The sequence below is a fragment of the Mustelus asterias genome, chromosome 4 (assembly GCF_964213995.1).
Source record: "Mustelus asterias chromosome 4, sMusAst1.hap1.1, whole genome shotgun sequence".
Classification (NCBI taxonomy): domain Eukaryota; kingdom Metazoa; phylum Chordata; class Chondrichthyes; order Carcharhiniformes; family Triakidae; genus Mustelus; species Mustelus asterias.
The window spans coordinates 77,773,376-77,795,878 of NC_135804.1; the positions used below are offsets into that span (position 1 = coordinate 77,773,376).

At 45.3% G+C, this 22,503-nt stretch overlaps 1 protein-coding gene across 5 annotated transcripts in view; it reads left to right on the plus strand.

The window, feature by feature from the left end:
- The window catches only part of LOC144492792 (sodium- and chloride-dependent neutral and basic amino acid transporter B(0+)-like), a 73,615-nt gene that overhangs the window by 23,084 nt on the left and 28,028 nt on the right, over nt 1–22,503 (plus strand). For 2 of the 5 annotated variants that reach the window (XM_078211218.1, XM_078211214.1), the window contains exons 3-4: nt 134–265; nt 10,027–10,194. The exons of 1 other annotated variant lie outside the window; for it this stretch is intronic. In XM_078211218.1, coding sequence (XP_078067344.1) covers nt 160–265; nt 10,027–10,194 — 274 coding nt within the window. In that variant the 5' untranslated portion in view covers nt 134–159. Of the gene's footprint in view, nt 1–133; nt 266–2,731; nt 2,852–2,938; nt 3,068–10,026; nt 10,195–22,503 lie in introns of those variants that run through there. 2 more of the 5 variants (XM_078211217.1, XM_078211216.1) reach the window with 2 other exon arrangements.

A 22,503-nucleotide genomic window follows, 5' to 3' on the forward strand; every position in this document is an offset into this window, starting at 1 on the left:
ACTATTTGTCTCCCATGTTAATATGAAATCCAATGCTTAGTTGTTTGACAACCACTCCAAAACTGCAGTACTAAAATTGCTCGCTCAAGCATCCAGAGAATCTATTTTACTTTCCTTTAACTATATATTCCAGGTGTCTTTCTTATTCCCTATACACTCATGCTGGCACTAGTTGGGATACCAATGTTTTTTCTGGAATCTTCCTTTGGTCAGTTTGCCAGCCTCGGACCTGTTGCAGGGTGGAAAGCTGTGCCGATGTTACAAGGTTAGTGTTTATTCACCAATACAAATTCGGCAAGGGTTTAATTGAGCAATAGGGGCCCATATTCTCTCTGGTGGGTAGAGAAGGCTACCAGTCAGATAAATCAATATCACTCATTTTACACTTTCACACAAAGTGAAAATTACCCCAATGTTGATTAATTCATATGAATACCCTGTTAATAATTTCATTATCAGCAGAGTTTGAGCCAGTCTTGCTGTTACTGTTTACAATCTGTTTTGTCATTCATTTTAAAAGGACCAATACAGATTTTGGAGAGACAGACACCGTGAGTGGAAAAGTCCATTCCCTCGTTCTAAGTTGAATCGGATGTTAGACCCAACACGAGGAAAAATCTCTGTCTGACATTTGGTTTTTAACACTGACGTTTGTTTTCATCATTCATTTTTCTGAATAAGATTTTGATCAATTGAAATTGTTAGTTTCATTTCATTGAAACAACTGGAGGCTCATGAGGTCACTGAAATTGAAAGCTTGGAATAAAGACATCCATCCTCAGTGTGCGGAGGAGGGAATTCAGTCTCTCGTAGTGAACTGATTACATGATGGGCCCGATTTTACCAAAACTTGGCGCCCGTTTTCGGGTGCGAAATCGCGGTCAAGTTGGGCATCGGGCCTATACCGCAATCTGCACCCGATTCCGAGCAGATTACCGACACCCGATTCGAGCGCAGGTCCAGCCCGCCAGTGATGGTGTATCCCTTTACAGGCCCAGCTTGGTCCTCCTCCAGTGTCTCCTCTTGGACTTGTACTGATCTTGTAGCCGGTTTTCATGCGGATCCACTGTGGAATCGGCCAGTTCTGCTTCATCTTCTTAGCGAGGAATCACTTCATCCTGAAAGTTTTGTGGGATGGCATGGCTGCACGTCCACTCTGGGAGGAGGGATCGGCCGCAGACTGGCAGCGGACCCCCCCCCCCCACGACCTGAGGATGATCTGGGTCCCGCCCCCCCTCCTCCTTCCACCCCCTCTCCTCCTCCCACCCCGTCCCCCCCCGACCAGAGGATGATCGTCAGAGAGCTGCTCTCTCCGCGTTCTGCTTTTTTTTTCTTTCGCACCCGGGCACGCTCTGTCAGATTTTTTTCAAGCTCCGATCGGTCCGCCAGCGCTAAGCCCTGCCCACAGCGTGAATCGGACCGGAGCCAGCAAAACGCGTATGGGCGCGCTGGAAAGAGGATTCCAGGCGCGGATCTATTTGACACCCAGATTCGGCACTTAGACTCAAAATGGTAAAATCAGGCCCGATGTTGTCTTTGTAGCATAGGTCATTCAGTCAAATCAGTTCATTTATATTCCAGTTGAGCTGCCTCCCTTCTGTTTTTAACTAACTCTGTCAGCAAACCATCTAGTTACAACTCCCTCAAATCCTTGTCAAGCCTCTCCTTAAAGACATCTATTAGACTTAACCAGTCTCTGCGGTATTGAGTTCCACATTCTCATCACTCTCTAGCTAAAGACTTATCTCCTCAATTCCTTGCTGTTTCCTAGTGACCATTTTAGGTTAATGGCCTCTTCCCCACAAGGGGAAAGACTGGTGAAATTTTATCCATGAGACCTGTGTGCAATACTTGGTCGAGAATGGTTTGTTTCAGCAGTGGGCTTTCCTTGTCCCTTCAATTTCGCCAAGGTATTAGCATTCTATTTTCAGCTTTCCCAAAATCCTGGAGTGCGAGTGTGATGACAATTGCAAATGACGGCTTGGTATTTAAAGGGAAACCTGTAGGGCCGAGTGGCCTACCCCTGCTTCTAATTTGCATGTCAGAATAGTTGCATGAGACCTTACTTGTGAAAGCTACTTGAGGTTAGAGAATGAAGAACAAGGTGGGAAGGCTGACCTTTGGTCCACTCTCTCATCCCTGGAGATAAAGCTGGAGATGTTAGGGCGAGAATGGAAATGGTCTTTTGGACCGGAGGAGGAGGAGCACAGCTACACTGATGAAACAGGTCTGGCTGGCTCTCGTGGAGGCTGGAAGCAGCGGGACCTCGATGCATTGTTGGAAAAGGTTTAATGACCTTACCAGGACAGGAATAGTGCTTGTTATATCACTTTCATGTAGCATCGGTCACTCTGTGCCTTTCCCAGTGCTCCTCTGACCCACACGCTTCGCAATTCCGCACATCGCTTTCTGTCCAGCGATCTCTTCGAACTAGATTCTGAAGAGCCCACGCTCACATTCAACCTCATCCAATTGCTAACTCACACCAATCCCTCACATTCACCCTCTCCACACATTACCCTTCTCACATCCTTAACCCGCTGCTTTCTCTCATTGCAGGAGAAGAGAGTGCACACCTCGAGACACAACCAAAGAGCAGGGGATGGATCTGGAGCTACAACCACCCTGAATGTAGCAGGGCAGCATGCCCAGGAATGTAGCAGGGCAGCATGCCCAGGAGAATGGCAGGGTGGCACAGCCATTAGGGATCGGGGTTATAAAGCCAGCAGCCACCCATGTTGGTGACATTAAAAATCACACTGCCAATTGGCGCATGATAATCATTCATGTTGAATTGATGCTACCACTAACTGAAATGTCATGAGCTTTCAGAGCATTGCCCCTTCATCAGGTGAGTGACAATGTAATGACATGCACAATATGGCCTCTGAACCTTTTCCACATATTAATACTAATTTAAATCTTTTATCTCTCACAGGTGCTGTAATGGTGATGGAGAAGCTGCAGTTTGAGGAGGATAAGGAACCCTTGGAGGAGGCTGACCACACTGAGGAATCACTGTCACATGACTTATGCACACTGTCTACCAGAGCAGATTCACACCTTGGTGGGTACTGCTTGGAGGTAGTTAGGTTGTCACACAATGAGCTGTACAACATGGGTGAGCAGGAACAGTTATTAGAAAGCAGGACAGGAGTGGAGAAACCCCATGAAGCCACTTGAATAAGCATTGGTAAAACAATGAATAAAAACAGAAAATGCTGCAAATACTCAAGAGGCCAAGCAGTATCTGTGGAGAGAGAAACAGAATTAACAAATCAGATTTCTGAAAAGTCCGGTCAACTCTGGAGACTTTTAAACGGTGCATGTGGGACATGGATGTGGAAGACCCACCGCTATTTCTGACAGATTCTTTCTTGCCGGCAGAGGGAATCACATAGGTGTGAAGCCTGTATTTAGCCTAGCCATTTGAAATCAATGCTGAACCCATTCTCCTTGGTCCAAATCCTTAATGGTATGAGTCATGAATTTATGCTGTAGATATAAATGCTCTTGAAGGGCCATCATCTGGTTTATTTAAATCTGCAGCACTTTAAGCATGAAAAAACAGGCTGAAACTACCAGTTAGAGTTAATAAAACACTCTCTGTTGGACTGCTTTGATTAACAGCCACTTGGGGTAGATTATAAAAATCATTTTGTAACCTGGAGACCAGAACTGCAAGTAGCACTCCAACAGTAGACAACTAATATTCTGTACAGGCTTAGGCCGGAATTCTCTGGCCATTCATGCTGGCGCAATCTTCCAGTCCCACTGATGGTGCACCCCTGCCATGGGTTTCCTAGGGGTGTGGGGTGGAATCAATGGGAAATCCCATTGACAGCAGCGGCACCAGGGGTGGAGGGAAATAAACACCAGTTTAGTTTTCTTTTAATAGCCTAATTACCTGAAGGAGGTCTTGTGATGTAATAGGTAGCATCCCTTCCCTGGACCAGAAGCTCTGGGTTCAATTCCCAGCCCAGGACTTGATGACTGAATAAAGTGTGTCAATAATGTGACCAAACAGGTTCCGCATCAACCTGTAAATCCCTTCCAATATACACCATGACACTTGTTAAGAACGAGAGAGATTCCTAGTCACCGTTCAATGGAAAGAAAGTTGGAGCCTCTACTATCATCATCCATAGCTCTAGACTACAATATGTATGTAAAGTGCCACAGTAACAGAAGTCCCTGAATGAACTATGATACACTAACAATTAACCCATGACTTGTATATTTGTACTCCTAGATCATTGCCCCTTTTAACACTTTTAGATTCCAACTGTTCAAAGAAGCATGTAACCTTTTAATTTTATTAACTAAATTGCAATATCTCACACTTACCTATGTTGAAATTTATTTACCAATATTTTGTCCACTCTTGTCCTGGAATTTGATGTAGTCAACCTCAGTCCCACACAACCCTCACTCCAGTTTGGTTTCATCCATGAATTCAGAAATTCTGCTCTGCATTTTAAAGTCTAAATTATTAATAGAATTCATTAACAATTGCCCCAGCATAGACCCGTGTGGGAAGCAACTTTCCATTTCCTGCCCCTCTGAATGGATGCCCTTTAGGCCCGAATCTCTGTTTCTTTTGTCTTACAACCAGCAAGCTCTGCATTCCATTCTTTGTCCCTTCATTCTATGTGCTGTAACTGTAATCATTTGTCTTTTATGTAGCAAGTTATTGAAGGTCATTTGAAAATCTGGATAAATATCCACATTAGCTCAATGAAACATTCTTACTAATTTCTGATTTAAAAAATTCTGATTACATCTTAAGTACAGCTTATTTCAACAGCTTCATTATATCTCTTTCATTAACAGGAAGCATAATTAAAATTATCTGTGCACCCACATCCCCAATATTAATATGAAAGGAGTTTCCAAGGGAATGGGGTGGCTTTGCATCCGGAAAATGGAGTGGGCAAGAATCTTGGCTCTAGATTAAATTGTACGAACCACTTTTGAGAAGAAGATGGTGATGCATACCTATCCATATAAGATGATCTCCGCTGTTTGCAAAGGGACAATGTAGAAATGAAAATTTAGAGTTGTTCACAGTGAATGGTGGACATGGAGCTTTGGCAGCATCCAGATTCATTGATGCCTCTATGGAGTTATTGCTGGGTCCAGTGAGGAGCAGGAGACATACCGAAATAGGAGGGAGAATTGACTGGGAAGCACTTACCAATGCAGTTGAGGCAAAGAGTAGCAAGAGAATTCTGCCTCAGTCTTGCATAAGTTACAGGAAGGATTTACTGACCTAACCAGGTCAGCCAATGTGAGCATATGTGATGTTTCAGCTTCATCCTTTGGTTTAAGCCTTTTCATCCTCTCACCTTTCACTCTGTTTTTACAGAATCATAGAATCTGTTCTTCAATCATTTACGGCATGTAGGCATCGCTGGCTTGACCACCATTTATTGCTCATCCCTACTTGCCCTTGAGAAGGTGGTGGTGAGCTGCCTTCTTCAACCGCTTCAATCCAAATAGTGTAGGTACACCAACTGTGCTGTTAGGGAGGGAGTTCCATGATTTTGATTTTGACCGAGCGACAGTGGAGAAACAGCTATATATTTCCAAGTCAGGATGGTGAGTGACTTGGAGGGGAACCTCCAGATGGTGGTGTTCCCATGTGTCTGCTGTCCTTGCCCTCCTAGATGGTAGTGGGTTGGGAAGGTGCTGTCTAAGGCACCTTGGAGAGTTCCTGCAGTGCTTCTTGTAGATGGGCACGCTGCTGCAATTGTTCATCGGTGGTGGAGAGGGTGAATGTTTGAAGAAGGGCTTTCAATCAAGTGGCCTGCTTTGTCCTGAATGTTGTTGAGCTTATTGAATGTTGTTGGAGCTACACTCATCCAGGCAAATGGAGAATATTCCATCACATTCCTGACTTGTGCCTTGTAGATGGTGGACAGGCTTTGGAGAGTCAGGAACTGAGTTACTCGCCACAGGATTTCTAGCCTTTGACCTGCTCTTGTAGCCACTGTATTTACATGGTGAATCCAGTTCAGTTTCTGGTCAATCGTAATCCCCAGGATGTTGATAGTGGGGGATTCAGTGATGGTAATGCTATTGAATGTCAAGGGGCGATGGTTAGATTCTCTCTTGTTGGAGATGATAATGGCGTGGCACTTGTGTAGAGCGAGCATATATTACTTGCCACTTGTCAGCCCAAGCCTGGATATTGTCCAGATCTTGCTGCATTTGGACATGAACTGCTTCAGTATCAGCGGAGCCATGAATGATACTGAACATTGTGCAATCATCGGTGAACATCCCCACTTCTGAACTTATAATGTAGAAGGAGACCATTCAACTCATCGAATCTGCACTGGCTCTCTGAAAGAGCATTCTACCTAATCCCACTCCCCAGTCTTATCCCCATAACTTTGCACATTATTTCTTTTCAGATAGCAATCCAATTCCCTTTTGAATACCTCAATTGAACCTGCCTCTACCACCCTCTCAGGACATTCATTCCAGATTCCAACCAGCCTCTGGGTGAAAAGGTTTTTCCTCACATCACTTTTACTCCTTTTGCCCATTGTTTTGAATCTGTGCCCTCTTGAATGGGAACAGTTTCTCACTATTTAGCCTGTCCATGCCCTTTTGGAACTTGAATACCTCTATCAAATCTCCTCTCAACTACTTTTCCTCCAAGGGATACAGTCCCAGCTTTTCCAATCTATCCTCATTGTGACAGCTCTTTACCCCTGGAATCATTCTTGTGAATCTCCTTTGTGCTCTCTCCAATGCCTATCTTACATAAGAACATAAGAAATAGGAGCAGGAGTAGGCCATCGAGCCCCTCAAGCCTGCTCCGCCATTCAATAAGATCATGGCTGATCTGATAGTGGGTTCAGTTCCACTTACCCGCCCGCTCCCCATAACCCTTAATTCCCTTAATGGTTAAAAATCTAACTATCTGTGACTTACACACATTTAAGGAGGTAGCCTCTACTGCTTCATTGGGCAGAGAATTCCAAAGATTCACTACCCTCTGGGAGAAGAAGTTCCTCTTCAACTATGTTCTAAATTGACTCCCCTGTATTTTGAGGCTATGCCCCCTAGTTCTTGTTTCCATTGTAAGTGGAAATAACCTCGCTGCTTCTACCCTGTCTAGCCCCTTCATTATCTTATATGTCTCTACAAGCTCTCCCCTTAACCTTCTAAACTCCAATGAGTACAGGCCCAGTCTACTCAATCTCTCCTCATAAGCTAACCCCCTCATCTCTGGAATCAACCTGGTGAACCTTCTCTGTGCCCCCTCCAAAGCTAAAATATCCTTTCTTAAATAAGGGGACCAAAATTGTACACAGTACTCTAGGTGTGGCCTCACCAGTACCCAGTACAGTTGCAGCATGACCGCCCTGCTTTTATACTCCATCCCTCTCGCGATAAAGGCCAACATTCCATTTGCCTTCTTGATTACCTGCTGCACCTGCAAACTGAGTTTTTGTGATTCATGCACAAGGACCCCCAGGCCCCTCTGCACAATAGCATGTTGTAATTTGTCACCGTTTAAATAACAGTCCATTTTACTATTATTCCTTCCGAAGTAGATAACCTCACACTTACCAATGTTATATTCCATCTGCCAGATCCTTGCCCACCCCTTTCCAAATCTCTCTGCAGACTTTCTGTGTCCTCCATGTAATTTGCTTTCCCACTCATCTTTGTGTCATCCGCAAACTTTGTTACCCTACACTCGGTCCCCTCCTCCAGATCGTCTATGTGTATGGTAAATAGTTGAGGCCCCAGCACCGATCCCTGCGGCATGCCACTAGTCACTGATTGCCAACTGGAAAAGCACCCATTTATTCCGACTCTCTGCTTTCTGTTAGATAGCCAATCCTCAATCCACGCTAACACTTTACCCCCAACTCCGTGTACCTTTATCTTATGCAGCAACCTTTTGTGAGGCACCTTATCGAATGCTTTCTGGAAATCTAAATACACCACATTCACCGGTTCCCCTCTGTCAACCGCACTCATTATATCCTCAAAGAATTCCAGTAAATTAGTCAAACATGGCTTTCCCTTCATGAATCCATGCTGCGTCTGCTTGATTGAACCATTCTCTTCCAGGTGTCCTGGTACTATCATGTCACCCTTCACAGTCTCTTAATTGTTCAGCAACACCCACACTTCACTTTCTATGCACTTGAACTCCCCATCCATCATTGCCACTTATCCCAATCCTTATGCAATGTGATCCATCTGTCTCATGGTCACCCTGACTGAAAGCATGGTTCCCCCCATCGGATGCCTCACCGTCACTCACTCATGGGACTGTCTTCATGCCCTTTGCAGGTGAGAAAAGCACACATGAGGGAGTTGGACAGGAAAGGAGATGGTCAGCTCCAAAAAGCCCAACAGCTCCAGAAAAGGATGCCTTGGAGATAAGTGACATCTTCGTGTTCCTCTCAATCAGAGGTGGAGAGAGAGGGTGATCATAAATATCTCAGACTCGCATGCGCTGACTTTATTTCACCATTGATTGAGCCTCGAAAGCCTGAATCTGCCGATTGTTAGGATTCCACAAATGAATTGTATGCCTTTCTTTTATCTTCCAGGGTCTTCTCACATGAACAAGATTTGCATATTGTGCACAATTCCTCACTGGATGTCAATAGTTTTGAGGCTGCACCATTGCCCCAATATTAATGTGAAAGTGGCTTGTCAGTGACAGAGTATCCCCCCTCCCCCCCCTCCCTCTATGCCTCCCTTCAGTTTATCTCCCACCGGTGCACCTCCCTCCCTGTGCACAGGCTGATCCCATCACAGCATGTCTTGGCTACCATGGTTGGTTGTGGTGATGTTTGGTCAAACAGGTTCAACTGGTTCTTACCCAGATCTTGTTGATTTGAAATCTGCCAAGCTTGAACAAAACTAGCATCACACAAGTACTCTCTGCCAAATAATTCAATTTAATTTAATTATTAGTGAGACAAGTATAGAATCATTGAATCATAGAATCCCTACAGTACAGAAGGAGACCATTTGGCCCATCGAGTCTGTACCGACCGCAATACCACCCAGGCCCTATTTCCATAACCCCACACATTTACCCTGCTAATTCCCCTGACTCTCGGGTCAATTTAGCATGCCAATCAACCTAACTTGCACATCTTTGGACTGTGGGAGGAAATTGGAGCACCCAGAGGAAACCCTCACAGATACAGGGAGAAAGTGAAAACTCCACTCAGACAGTTACCTAAGGTCAGAATTGAACCTTCGTCCCTGGCGCAGTGAGGCAGCAGTGCTAACCACTGTACCATCATGCCACCCAAGTTGGCTTGCATTAACACTGCAATGAAGTTATTGTGAAAATCCTCTAGTCTCCACACTCCGATGCCTATTTGGGTACACTGAGGGAGAATTTAGCATGGCCAAAGCACCTAACCAGCACCTCTTTTGGACTGTGAGAGGAAACCTGAGCACCCAGAGGAAAGCTACGTGGCATGGGGAGAATGTGCAGACTACGCACAGTCAGTGACCCAAGCCGGAAATGTTTGGCAAATGAAGTTGTGGCACCAGCTGCAAAAGTGCCCATTGTAAGAAGTGAACTTTTATTCAGATTAGATAATGATGATATCCATTGATCTCACCTGACTGTCAATTTATGGCTTTTCCACAAGTCAGAAAATGAGGAGGAAATAACTGACTCTTTTCTCTTGATCTTAATGCCATTTTATCCAGTAGCTCAATGCATAAAACAAAATTGTGACATCTGAAGCAAGATTGGCTCAAAATTGAAATATGTCAAAGTTAAAAATGTAACTATTATTAGTATGGGTTCAGGGTCTAGGAGAAAGTTCAGAGGTCGGGGGTCAGGACTTGAATGTAAAACCAGCAATGAAGTGCAGTCGATAAATAATTCTAGACAGTTATGGACATACAAATAATGGCAGATGTTACCATGGTAACAAATTGTAATGAAAGAAGATTGATTTGTCCGATCATGTGAAAGAATTAATTTCAAATTAATAGTTTCTACTCTTGTTCCATTTCAAGGTGTGGGTATAACTATGATCCTTTTTGGTTCAATTTCCAACATTTCCTACTGTTGCATCATCGCCTACAGCATGTACTACTTGTTCGCCTCCTTCCAATCCCCCCTGCCGTGGGCAGACTGCTTCAGTTGGTGGGGTGCAGATGAATCATGCAGCAGGACTCCCAAAGGTACTGTCTGAACTTCTATTGGGTAACCAACTGGTTATCGGTCTGAATGTGAGAGAAACACGGACATTGGTTTCAGTGACCTTCTTCATTGTGATCACACAGCAGAAATACAGGGATAGAAATCAGCTGCAGGAACCATCTGACTGGGGGACTTGGAATTTAGGAGTGTCAATAATAAATGTTTATGGACAAGCCAAATACTTTAAGAAAACTAGTTGGTCTCCAATGGATTAATTCTTTCTGTCTCTGCTGGTGATATGTTCTCTTGTTCTTTCTCCTTTGCTTCCTTATTCTACCTATTTCTCTTCCACTTAATTAATCTTCAGAGTTTAAATTTGGGAACACCCAGTTTTGTCCAACCTCACCATCCTAAACACGAGTATAGGGCATGAACATCATGAATCTTACCTGTGACCCACACAGAACTTATACTGAGCAGCAAGTGGTTAATGCTGTACTTGGTGTCTGAAGTGTGCATGGAGGATCAAGAGATCAGGAAGAAGGGATAAAGGGTCATGGGGCTAAAGGCTAGGTTCAAGTCTGGGAGGAAGCTCAAAGGTTGGGGGGTCAGGCCTTGGATGTAAAAGGTCAAAGATCTCGGGAATCAGAGCAGTGACAATTGTGGTAAAGACATCAGGAGCAATTTTACTACTTTGCCCCGCCCATTGATGGGTGGGGTGAGCCGGTAAATTCACGAGAGAGCCAAGAAATCAGGATCGCACCCGATTTCTCTCCTCTTATGATTTTACTGGAGCCAGATATCAAGCGCATTCGGCCTCCCATTCATTTCCAGCGAGAGGCTGAATAAATTATTTAAATATATGTTAAATTTAATTCAAATAAAATTATTGGCCCGGGACAAAATCTTGCCTTTGTGGCCTCGCCGGGAGAGGTTCTTTCTGGCGAGGAAAATAGCTGGTCCCCACAAATGGGGATCAGAAGTGATGGCCTTGCTGACAGAACTGGAGGCCATTGAGGACCCTTGGAAGTTGAGGGCAACGGGGGGTGCCCCTTGGGCAGTGTCAGCCCAGCACCTTGGCACTGCCCACTGAGCAGTGGCAGGGGATGGGGCCTGAGGGCTCGGTTCTGCAGAGGCCGGGGCCTGAAGGGGCGGAGCCTATGGGGCCGGGCCAATCAGGTAGGGGTGGGTGGCTGCCACTCTGCAGGTGATTGTTGGGGGAGGGCAATGATCTGGGCAGCAGGGGACAAGGGGCAATATTTCCAAGTAGGGGGTCGTTTGTGGTCGGCCCCCAGTTTAGCTAGGCGGGGGCGGGGTGGTGTGGGGTGACGGATTGCTTTGTCGAGGCCGGCTACAGCAGCAGAGAGCTGACAGCTCTCTCTCTCTCTGTCAGACCTGTCAGCTCTCTACTGGTTGCCATTGCACATGTGCAGCCACAGGTCTGCACTTGTGCAGTGGCTCCCTTTGCTGCTGCAGCAGCCTTCCTGGCAAGTTAAGCCCTGTCCACATCCTCTAATGGTTAGAAACAGTCTAGTCCATTTTTTTCTTCTCTAACTGTATCAACTATGCAATTTGGACTTGCCCAAAAAATGGATCTGAAACTCTCCCGTTTTCACACGAGCACTTAGAATTTTTCTCATAAAATTGCCCCCATCCATTTTTTTACATATACATGAGTCATTTAGAGCTGGTTCTCTCTGAGGCAGCCAGCTCTGTACACCAGTTGTTAGGATCAGTACTTGAATTTATGATTAGCTTAAAGCCTGTTTCAGGTGTGAGTAAAGGACGTTGCCTGTTTGTCATTTTCCAACACAGTGGGAGGTTCACTTCCAGTTGGAAGAGTGCCCACCAATCCTACCCGCGAACTTGGGGCCTTAATAGACTGTAGAACCTGTAAAATAGTTGTATGTGGCCACATTTAGAACATAGAACATAGAACATTACAGCGCAGAACAGGCCCTTCGGCCCACGATGTTGCACCGACCAGTTAAAAAAAAACTGTGACCCTCCAACCTAAACCAATTTCTTTTCGTCCATGAACCTATCTATGGATCTCTTAAACGCCCCCAAACTAGGCGCATTTACTACTGATGCTGGCAGGGCATTCCAATCCCTCACCACCCTCTGGGTAAAGAACCTACCCCTGACATCGGTTCTATAACTACCCCCCCTCAATTTAAAGCCATGCCCCCTCGTGCTGGATTTCTCCATCAGAGGAAAAAGGCTATCACTATCCACCCTATCTAAACCTCTAATCATCTTATATGTTTCAATAAGATCCCCTCTTAGCCGCCGCCTTTCCAGCGAAAACAATCCCAAATCCCTCAGCCTCTCCTCATAGGATCTCCCCTCCATACCAGGCAACATCCTGGTAAACCTCCTCTGCACCCTCTCCAAAGCCTCCACATCCTTCCTGTAATGTGGGGACCACAACTGCACACAGTACTCCAAGTGCGGCCGCACCAGAGTTGTGTACAGTTGCAACATAACGCTACGACTCCTAAATTCAATCCCCCTACCAATAAACGCCAAGACACCATATGCCTTCTTAACAACCTTATCTACTTGATTCCCAACTTTCAGGGATCTATGCACACATACACCTAGATCCCTCTGCTCCTCCACACTATTCAAAGTCCTCCCGTTAGCCCTATACTCAACACATCTGTTATTCCTACCAAAGTGAATTACCTCACACTTCTCCGCATTAAACTCCATCCGCCACCTCTCGGCCCAACTTTGCAACCTGTCTAAGTCTTCCTGCAAACTACGACACCCTTCCTCACTGTCTACCACACCACCGACTTTGGTGTCATCAGCAAATTTGCTAATCCACCCAACTATACCCTCATCCAGATCATTAATAAATATTACAAACAGCAGTGGCCCCAAAACAGATCCCTGAGGTACACCACTTGTAACCGCACTCCATGATGAATATTTACTATCAACCACCACCCTCTGTTTCCTATCCGCTAGCCAATTCCTGATCCAATTTCCTAGATCACCCCCAATCCCATACATCTGCATTTTCTGCAGAAGCCTACCATGGTGAACCTTATCAAACGCCTTACTAAAATCCATATATACCACGTCCACTGCCTTGCCCCCATCCACCTCCTTGGTCACTTTCTCAAAAAACTCAATAAGGTTAGTAAGGCACGACCTACCTGCCACAAAACCATGCTGACTATCACCTATCAATTCATTACTCTCCAAATAACTATAAATCCTATCCCTTATAATTTTTTCCAACATCTTGCCGACAACAGAAGTGAGACTCACCGGTCTATAATTCCCGGGGAAGTCTCTGTTCCCCTTCTTAAACAATGGGACAACATTCGCTAACCTCCAATCTTCTGGTACATTTAATCCCTGATGTAATGAATTAGAAAGCCCGACTGGAAAGGAACATTGTTTAATATAGAATGCAAAGTAAAACAACTATCGTGGTGTACACATAATAGTCCCTGCCTAGGAGTGTAGCTCAGCAAGCCCAGTCCTGGGCCTGCCTTATAAAAGGCTCAGGTAATGAGTTCAAGCTGACCATTCTACTGGCTGTTACCAGGGGAACTCATTCTCAATGAGTCTCACAGGGAGATCAATCAGTGATTCCCCATGGACCTTGTGGGAGTTATCACACCTGATGTCTTTTATCTGTAGGTTTCTGGGTTTTTGTCACATATTTGTCCTTCGAAGAAATCATAGAATATCTACAATGCAGAATGAGGCCGTTCGGCTCATTGAGCTTGCACTGACAACAATCCCACCCAGGCCCTATCCCTGGAACCCCATGTATTTACCCTGCGAAGCCCTCTGACACTAAGCGGCAATTCACCATGGCCAATCCACTTAACTTGCACATCTTTGGACTGTGGGAGGAAACTGGAACACTTAGTGGAAACCCATGCAGTCACGGGGAGAACATGCAAACTCCACGCAATCACCCAAGGCCAGAATTGAACCTGGGTCCCTGGCACTGTGAGGCAGCAATGCTAACCACTATGCCGCCGTGCCGCGCTCTTGTCTGCATCCCTTTGTGTATGTCAATTTTTTCTCATTCATCACCTTCATTACAAGACCTGATGTGACACTTAGCCATTTCCGAGCAAGGAGAGTGATTGTACTGGGGTCATGGATCTGTACAGTAATGGAAGACATTATCAGAAATGGGTTGTTATTAATTTCCTGATGACTTAATGAAAATTTACCTCAAGATAAGTAGAGAAACTCTTGAAGTTATTGGGGAGTTATAATTTTCTATCGGAAAGATTTAAGATGTGGGAGATAAAATAGATTTAGAAGTTTAGAAAAGCCTTGGCAATGTAACAACGTGACATCTGATTAGCTATGGGCACCAGGGTCTGGTTTAACTGGAACAAGGAGCTGCAGCCTTGAGTCATGATTGGAGGGACAGAGAGACAGGAACTTAGGTCCTGGGTGATCGGCCGATCTATTTCTGCTTACTGTGTGAGTGGGTAATATCTTGAGGCAACTCGATGTGGCAAGTAACAAACTCAAAGATTTATTGATTGAGAAGAGTTTAACAGCACAACTTTACAGGTCTACTCCCGGCAACGCCCTGTTTCCAACTAAAACCTTTCAGCCCTGGGAATGTCCACCCTCACTCCTGATTGGCCCAGGTTCACTCACGCTCCATTGATTCTGGCCTGGTCAGGTGGGTATGTACTCTAATTGGCTGATGTGACTAGTGATGTCCTGCAAGGATCTGTGTTTGAGGCTCAACTATTCACATTTCCTACTGTGATAACTTACATAGTGGGACAGAAAACCTTTTAATCTGAGTTTGATGCTGGCACAGAGATAGGTGATAGTGTAAGCAATGTGGAAGTCTAAATTTGCCAAGCAATGTTTATAATCCCAGTTGAGACTCCGCTGGTTAGGGACCAGTAGTTTTTGTGTTGTTGAAGTAGACAAAATTTGAGATCAGAATTATTCACTCAGAGAACCCACAGGGTTCCATGGCTTTAAACAAACATCTCCAGAAGAAATGTCACTATACGCAAATTAACAAAGCAAGCATTTAATATTATCTCTTTTATATTCCAACATGAATTAACAGGCAAACTGTGATTGAACATCACATTAAGTTCACATGAAATGGCAGACATAATCAAAACAGATCCACAAATTCCTCAGTGGATGTCAGTCATCACAAAAATTCTTTCTTTATCAGGGGGAATTTTAACTCTATTCTTTTAAAGGGATGATCTGATCCCCAGCTGACAGTGGTTCTGCTCTACCTGAGTTATATGAGTAAAATGAGAACCCAAATGGCGCAATATTCCAGACTTCAGTGCAGCATCCAAACACAGGCACAGTCCCAGCTTCCTTTGAGCCCCAACTTGTAACTGCAATAATGTTCTGGAAGATCATAGAAACCCTACAGTACAGAAAGAGGCCATTCGGCCCATCGAGTCCACACCAACCACAATCCCACCCAGGCCCTACCCCCATATCCCTACGTATGTTACCCACTAATCCCTCTAACCTACGCATCTCAGGATACTAAGGGGCAATTTTAGCATGGCCAATCAACCTAACCCGCACATCTTTGGACTGTGGGAGGAAACTGGAGCACCCGGAGGAAACCCATGCAAACACGAGGAGAATGTGCAAACTCCACACAGACAGTGACCCAAGCCGGGAATTGAACCCAGGTCCCTGGAGCTGTGAAGCAGCAGTGCTAACCACTGTGCTACCGTGCCGCCCACAAGATCCTCTGAGCTCCAGCCCACTCAGCAGCACAGAGTCAATGACAGCTGACCTTTCTCTACACCTGCACCTGAGCAACCCACCCTTTTCATTTATTCATTCAGGAGATGAAAATATCATTGGCAAAACCAGAATTCATTGCCCATTCCTAATTGCCCTTGAGATACTGGTGGTGAGCTGCCTTCTTGAACAACCGCAATACCTGTGGTGTAGGTAGACCCACAGTGCAGTTAGGGCAGGAGATCCTGGATTTTGACCCAGCAACAGTGAAGGAACGGTGATATATTTCCAAGTCAAGAGGGTAACATCCAGGGGTCGTGTTCCCATATATCTGCTTCCCTTGTCCTTCTAGGTGGTAGGGGTCGTCGGTTTGGAAGGTGCTGTCAAAGGAATGTTTTTGAGTTCCTACAGTGCATCTTGTAGATGGTACATACTGCTGCCACTGTTCATTGGTGGTGGATGGCGTGAATGTTTGTGCATGGAGTGCCAATCAAACAGGCTGCTTTGTCCTGAATGGTGTCAAGTTTCTTGAGTGTTGTTGGAGCTGCACTCATCTAGGCAAGTGGAGAATATTCCATCATGCTCCTTGTGCCTTGTGGATCATTGACAGGCTTTGAGGAGTCAGGAGGAAAGTTACTTGCCATAGGACTATTCGTCTGACCTGCTTTTATAGCCACAGAATTAAATGGTTAGTTTTGTTCAACTTTTGTCAATGGTAACTCCCAAAATATTGATAGGGGGAATTCAACAAAGGTAATGCCATTCAATGTCAAGGGGCATCAGCCATGATCTTATTGAATGGCGGGGCAGGCTCGAGGGGCTAGATGGCCTACTCCTGCTCCTATTTCTTATGTTCAATGGTTAGATCCTCTTTTGTTGGAGATGATCATTGCCTGGCACTTGTGTGGCATGAATGTTACTTGTCACTTGCCAGTCCAAGCCTGGATATTGTCCAAGTCTTGCTGCGGTTGGACAGAGAATCCTTCAGCATCTGAGGAATCATGAATGGTGCTGAACATTGTGTTCAATCATCAGCAAACATCCCCACTTTCATCCTTCACTTTTTTTTAACGTTCTGTCCAATCTTTTGAGTTGCCACCTGTCCCTGCACAATGAAATACTTTTCTTTAAGTTTGATACTATTTGTAGCATTACCCTGTGGCAGTAACTGGAGATCAGGGACTAACAACTATTAAGGTTTATTGATAGTATTGAGCAGCTCTAACATGCCGCATATCGCCGCGCACCCAAGGGAAAACTCTCGCACTCCCATCACATGACCCCTTATGTACTCGCGTCATCCCAGTGCCCATGTGACCACCAGGTCTACATCTTCCCCGTTTAAACTAGGACAATCGGTAGGTGTAACAGTGTAAGAGAGCAAAGTGCAAACTATTTGCAACATACAAAGTTAAATAGAGATAACAACACATATCTATTTACATTGTGCAAAACATTGATTGGGCTGCAGCAGCTGGCACACATTGCCCCTTTCCCCTCCCTTTTATAAACAATGTCCGTTCATAGACTCGTTCATCACATAGTCCATGAACCTTGGATTTGGTTTACTCAAGCACCCTGATTAAACCAAATTGTACCAGCTAGCTGTGCTGGAGATGTCCTTGAATTGGTGTCCTCAGTGTGGGTGGTATCAGGCATCCTTGTGGTTTACCCTTGGCTGAAGGGCTTGTTGCGTTGGTCTCTGAAGGAGTCTCCATTTCCACTGGTGTAGGGGCCTGGACTGCAGGCTGGATGGCTGGGGTACTGTGGTGGTTGATGTTCAGATACCTGCAATAGGTGATGCCGGTATCATATGTACTTAGCACTGTCTGAGGAAATCATGTTTAGCTTTGGGGCATGGCTGTGTATTTGATTTGATTTATTATTGCCACATGTATAAGTATACAGTGAAAAGTATTGTTTGTTACACGCTATACTGACAAGGCATACTGTACATAGAGAAGGAAAGAAGAGAGTGCAGAATGTAATGTTACAGTCATAGCAAGGGTGTAGAGAAGGATCAACTTAATGCGAGGTAGGTCCATTCAAAAATCTGATGGCAGCAGGGAAGAAGCTGTTCTTGAGTCGGTTGGTACATGCCCTCAGACTTTTGTATCTTTTTCCCAATGGCAGAAGGTGAAAGAGAGTATGTCCGGGGTGTGTGGCGTCCTTAATTATGTTGGCTGCTTTTCTGAGGCAGCAGGAAGTGTAGACAGTGTCAATGGATGGGAGGCTGGTTTGAGTTAGGGACTGTTCTTTGTTCTCAGCCCTTTTTCAGTTGTGATCTTGGACAGAGCAGGAGCCATACCAAGCAGTGATACAACCAGAAAAAATGCTTTCTATGGTGCATCTGTAAATGTTGGTGAGAGTCGTAGCAGGCATGCTGAATTTCCTTAATCTTCTGAGAAAGTAGAGGCGTTCGTGGGCTCTCTTAACTATAGTGTCCTGGAGGGACCAGGACAGGTTGTTTATGATCTGGACACCTAAAAACTTGAAGCTTTTGACCATTTCTACTTCATCCCCATTGATGTAGACAGGGTATGTACCTCCGCCACTCTGTCATGGCTGTGTCTAGTCAGATGGAACATGACCATCTGAGCATATTCGAAGGGGCAGAGTTTATGAGCATTTCGATTGTAATACCTCTTTTCCCATCAACACAGTTTGATGAGAATGTCTCTCATACTGGGTTTGATGTTTGGCTGTCAGAGGACCTTGGCACTGGGGATTGTAGTCCTGATGCACCTGGAGAACAGTCACTGTGCTGACTCGATATGTTTTGCAAGCAAGGAGTGAGTGCAGCATAATAATCTGTGTGATTTTGGGCACATTTCACAAATAGCTGCTTTGCTGAGTGAACCACCCGTTCTTCGAGGCCATTGGACTGTGGGTTTAGGGGGCTACTCAGGATGTGCCTGAAAACCCATGTGTGTGCAAAGTTCCTGAACTCACTGGAGATTAACTGACGAGTGTTGTCCATCATTATCCTCTGGGAGATGCCATGTGTCCCTTGAGCTTGATTATAAGAACATAAGAAATAGGAGCAGGAGTAGGCCATCTAGCCCCTCGAGCCTGCCCCGCCATTCAATAAGATCATGGCTGATCTGAAGTGGATCAGTTCCACTGACCCGCCTGATCCCTATAACCCCTAATTCCCTTCCCGATCAGGAATCCATCTATCCATGATTTAAACATATTCAACGAGGTAGCCTCCACCACTTCAGTGGGCAGAGAATTCCAGAGATTCACCACCCTCTGAGAGAAGAAGTTCCTCCTCAACTCTGTCCTAAACTGACCCCCGTTTATTTTGAGGCTGTGCCCTCTAGTTCTAGCTTCCTTTCTAAGTGGAAAGAATCTCTCCACCTCTACCCTATCCAGCCCCTTCATTATCTTATAGGTCTCTATAAGATCCCCCCTCAGCCTTCTAAATTCCAACGAGTACAAACCCAATCTGCTCAGTCTCTCCTCATAATCAACACCCCTCATCTCTGGTATCAACCTGGTGAACCTTCTCTGCACTCCCTCCAAAGCCAATATATCCTTCCGCAAATAAGGGGACCAATACTGCACACAGTATTCCAGCTGTGGCCTCACCAATGCCCTGTACAGATGCAGCAAGACATCTCTGCTTTTATATTCTATCCCCCTTGCGATATAGGCCAACATCCCATTTGCCTTCTTGATCACCTGTTGCACCTGCAGACTGGGTTTTTGCGTCTCATGCACAAGGACTCCCAGGTCCCTTTGCACAGTAGCATGTTGCAATTTTTTTCCATTTAGATAATAATCCAATTTGCTATTATTTCCTCCAAAGTGAATAACCTCGCGTTTGTCAACGTTATACTCCATCTGCCAGATCCTCACCCACTCACTCAGCCTGTCCAAATCTCTCTGCAGACCTTCTACGCCCTCCACACGATTCACTTTTCCACTTACCTTTGTGTCGCCTGCAAACTTTGTTACCCTACACTCAGTCCCCTCCTCCTGATCGTCTATATAAAATAGTTGAGGCCCCAGTACCGATCCCTGCGGCATGCCACTAGTTACCAACTGCCAACCAGAAAAGCACCCATTTATTCCAACTCTCTGCTTCCTGTCGGATAGCCAATCCCCAATCCACGCTAACACCCTACCCCCAACTCCGTGTGACCCAATCTTCTTCAGCAACCTTTTGTGAGGCACCTTATCAACGCCTTTTGGAAATCCAAAAACACTGCATCCACCGGTTCCCCTCCGTCAACCGCACTAGTCACATCTTCATAAAAATCTAACAAGTTCGTCAAGCACGACTTTCCCCTCATGAATCCATGCTGCGTCTGCTTAATCAAACCATTCTTATCCAGATGGCCTGCTATTTCTTCTTTAATGATGGATTCCAGCATTTTCCCATTTACAGACATTAAGCTAACCGGCCTGTAGTTACCCGCCTTTTGTCTATTTCCTTTTTTAAACAGGTTTCCTCCGGGTGCTCTGTTTTCCCCCCACAGTCCAAAGATGTGTAGGTTAGGTGAATTAGCCATGGGAAATGTATGGGTTCTGTCCGAGAGTTAGTGCAGACCTGATGAGCCAAATGGCCTTCTTCTGCATTGTAGGGATTCTATGGTGGCACTATGGTCATGATGTCAATGTGCTCCTCATAACATGTCTGGTCAGTGATGGATAGGAAGGCTCTGCAAAGAGCACCAAGGACAGCTCCTTACTGTGTTTGTAGATGATGCTGAGATTGTAGCACTGTAGCTTTAGCATCATGAGCTGCAGTTGTGCAGAGGCTTTTTAGAATCGTTATGAATGGCTGATGATCAGTTTCAACACTTACAGGATGACCATATATGAAATGATGGAATTTCTGACAGGCGAAGACTAGAGCAAGGAGTTCCTTCTTGATCTGAACATAACGAGTCTCAGTGTCAGTGAAGGCCCTTGAAGCAAAGGCTATTGTTCTATCATTGTGGATATCAACTGCACCAAGTCCATGTTGGGAGGTGTCTGCTGATAGGAGTAGGGGTGCTCGAATGTTTAAGTGTTGTCGCGGAGCTGGAGAGGTTCTGTTCGAGCCTGTTGAAGACCCACTGTGTGATGTTCCTGCCAACACTATTCAACATTCTGCTGGAGGAGCAGACAAAGGAGGTCAGTGACCTCCCTGTAACAAGGAATGAACCTAGAAAGATAATTTGTTATACCACGGAAACAAAGAGCAAAGAACAAAGAAATTACACCACAGGAACAGGCCCTTCAGCCCTCCAAGCCTGCACTGACCATGCTGCCTGACTGAACTAAAATCCCCTACCCTTCTGGAGGCCATATCCCTGTATTCCCATCCTATTCATGTATTTGTCCAGACACCCCTTAAAACTCACTATCGTATCTGCTTCCATTACCTCCCCCAGCAGCGAGTTCCAGGTACCCACCACCCTCTGTGTAAAAAACTTGCCTCGTACATCTCCTTTAAACATTGCTCCTCGCACCTTAAACCTATGCCCCTAGTAATTGACTCTTCCATCCTGGGAAAAAGCTTCTGACTATCCACTCTGTACATGCCCCTCATAATCTTGTAGACTTCTATCAAGTCGTCCCTCAACCTCTGCATTCCAGTGAGAACAAACAAAGTTTCTCCAACCTCTCCTCATAGCTAATGCTCTCCATACCAGGCAACATCCTGGCAAATCTTTTCTGTACCCTCTCCAAAGCCTCCACATCCTTCTGGGAGTGTGGTGACCAGAATTGAACACTATGTTCCAAGTGCAGTCTAACTATAAAGCTGCAACATGACTTGCCAAATTTTTAAACTCAATGCCCCGGCCGATGAAGGCAAGCATGCTGTATGCCTTCTTGACTACCTTCTCCACCTGCGTTGCCACTTTCAGTGACCTGTGCCCCTGTACACCCAGATCCTTCTGCCTATCTATACTCTTGAGGGTTCTGCCATTTACTGTATATTTCCTATCTGTATTTGACCTTCCAAAATGCATTACCTCACATTTGTCTGGATTAAACTCCATCTGCCATCTCTCCGCCCAAGTCTCTAACCGATCTATATCCTGCTGTATCCTCTGATGGTCCTCATTGCTATCCACAAACCCACCAACCTTTGTGCCGTCTGCAAACGTACTAATCAACTAGTTACATTTTCCTCGAAATCATTTATATATATTACAAACAGCAAAAATCTGTAAAGCATGCTTGTTCATGGGGATGGACATCTGTTGTAAAGCCGATGTCTTGTCTACACCTGGCTTCACACCATCAGCTATGAGTTAGTGACTCAAGTAGGGAACCTGATCGATCCTGAATCTGCATTTAGCAGGGTTCAGCTTCAGCTGTCTGGTCCTGATTCTGTCGAGGACGAGACAAAGACGATGGGCATCGTGTTCCTCAATTGTACGACCAGGATGCCATCGACTATAGTTTCTCAGAGTTGTCCTGGAAGGAGTTGCTCCATGCATCACTGGTAAACCTCACCCCCAGTGGGGATCCTATAGGACTCATGGAGAAAACAATATCTGCCTACCAGAGACATAAATGCAGTGAGTTTCAAGGATTCTTCATCGTGCGAGATTTGCCAGAACTCACAGTTCACATCCAGAATGGTGAAAACCTTGGAATTGGGAATGTCT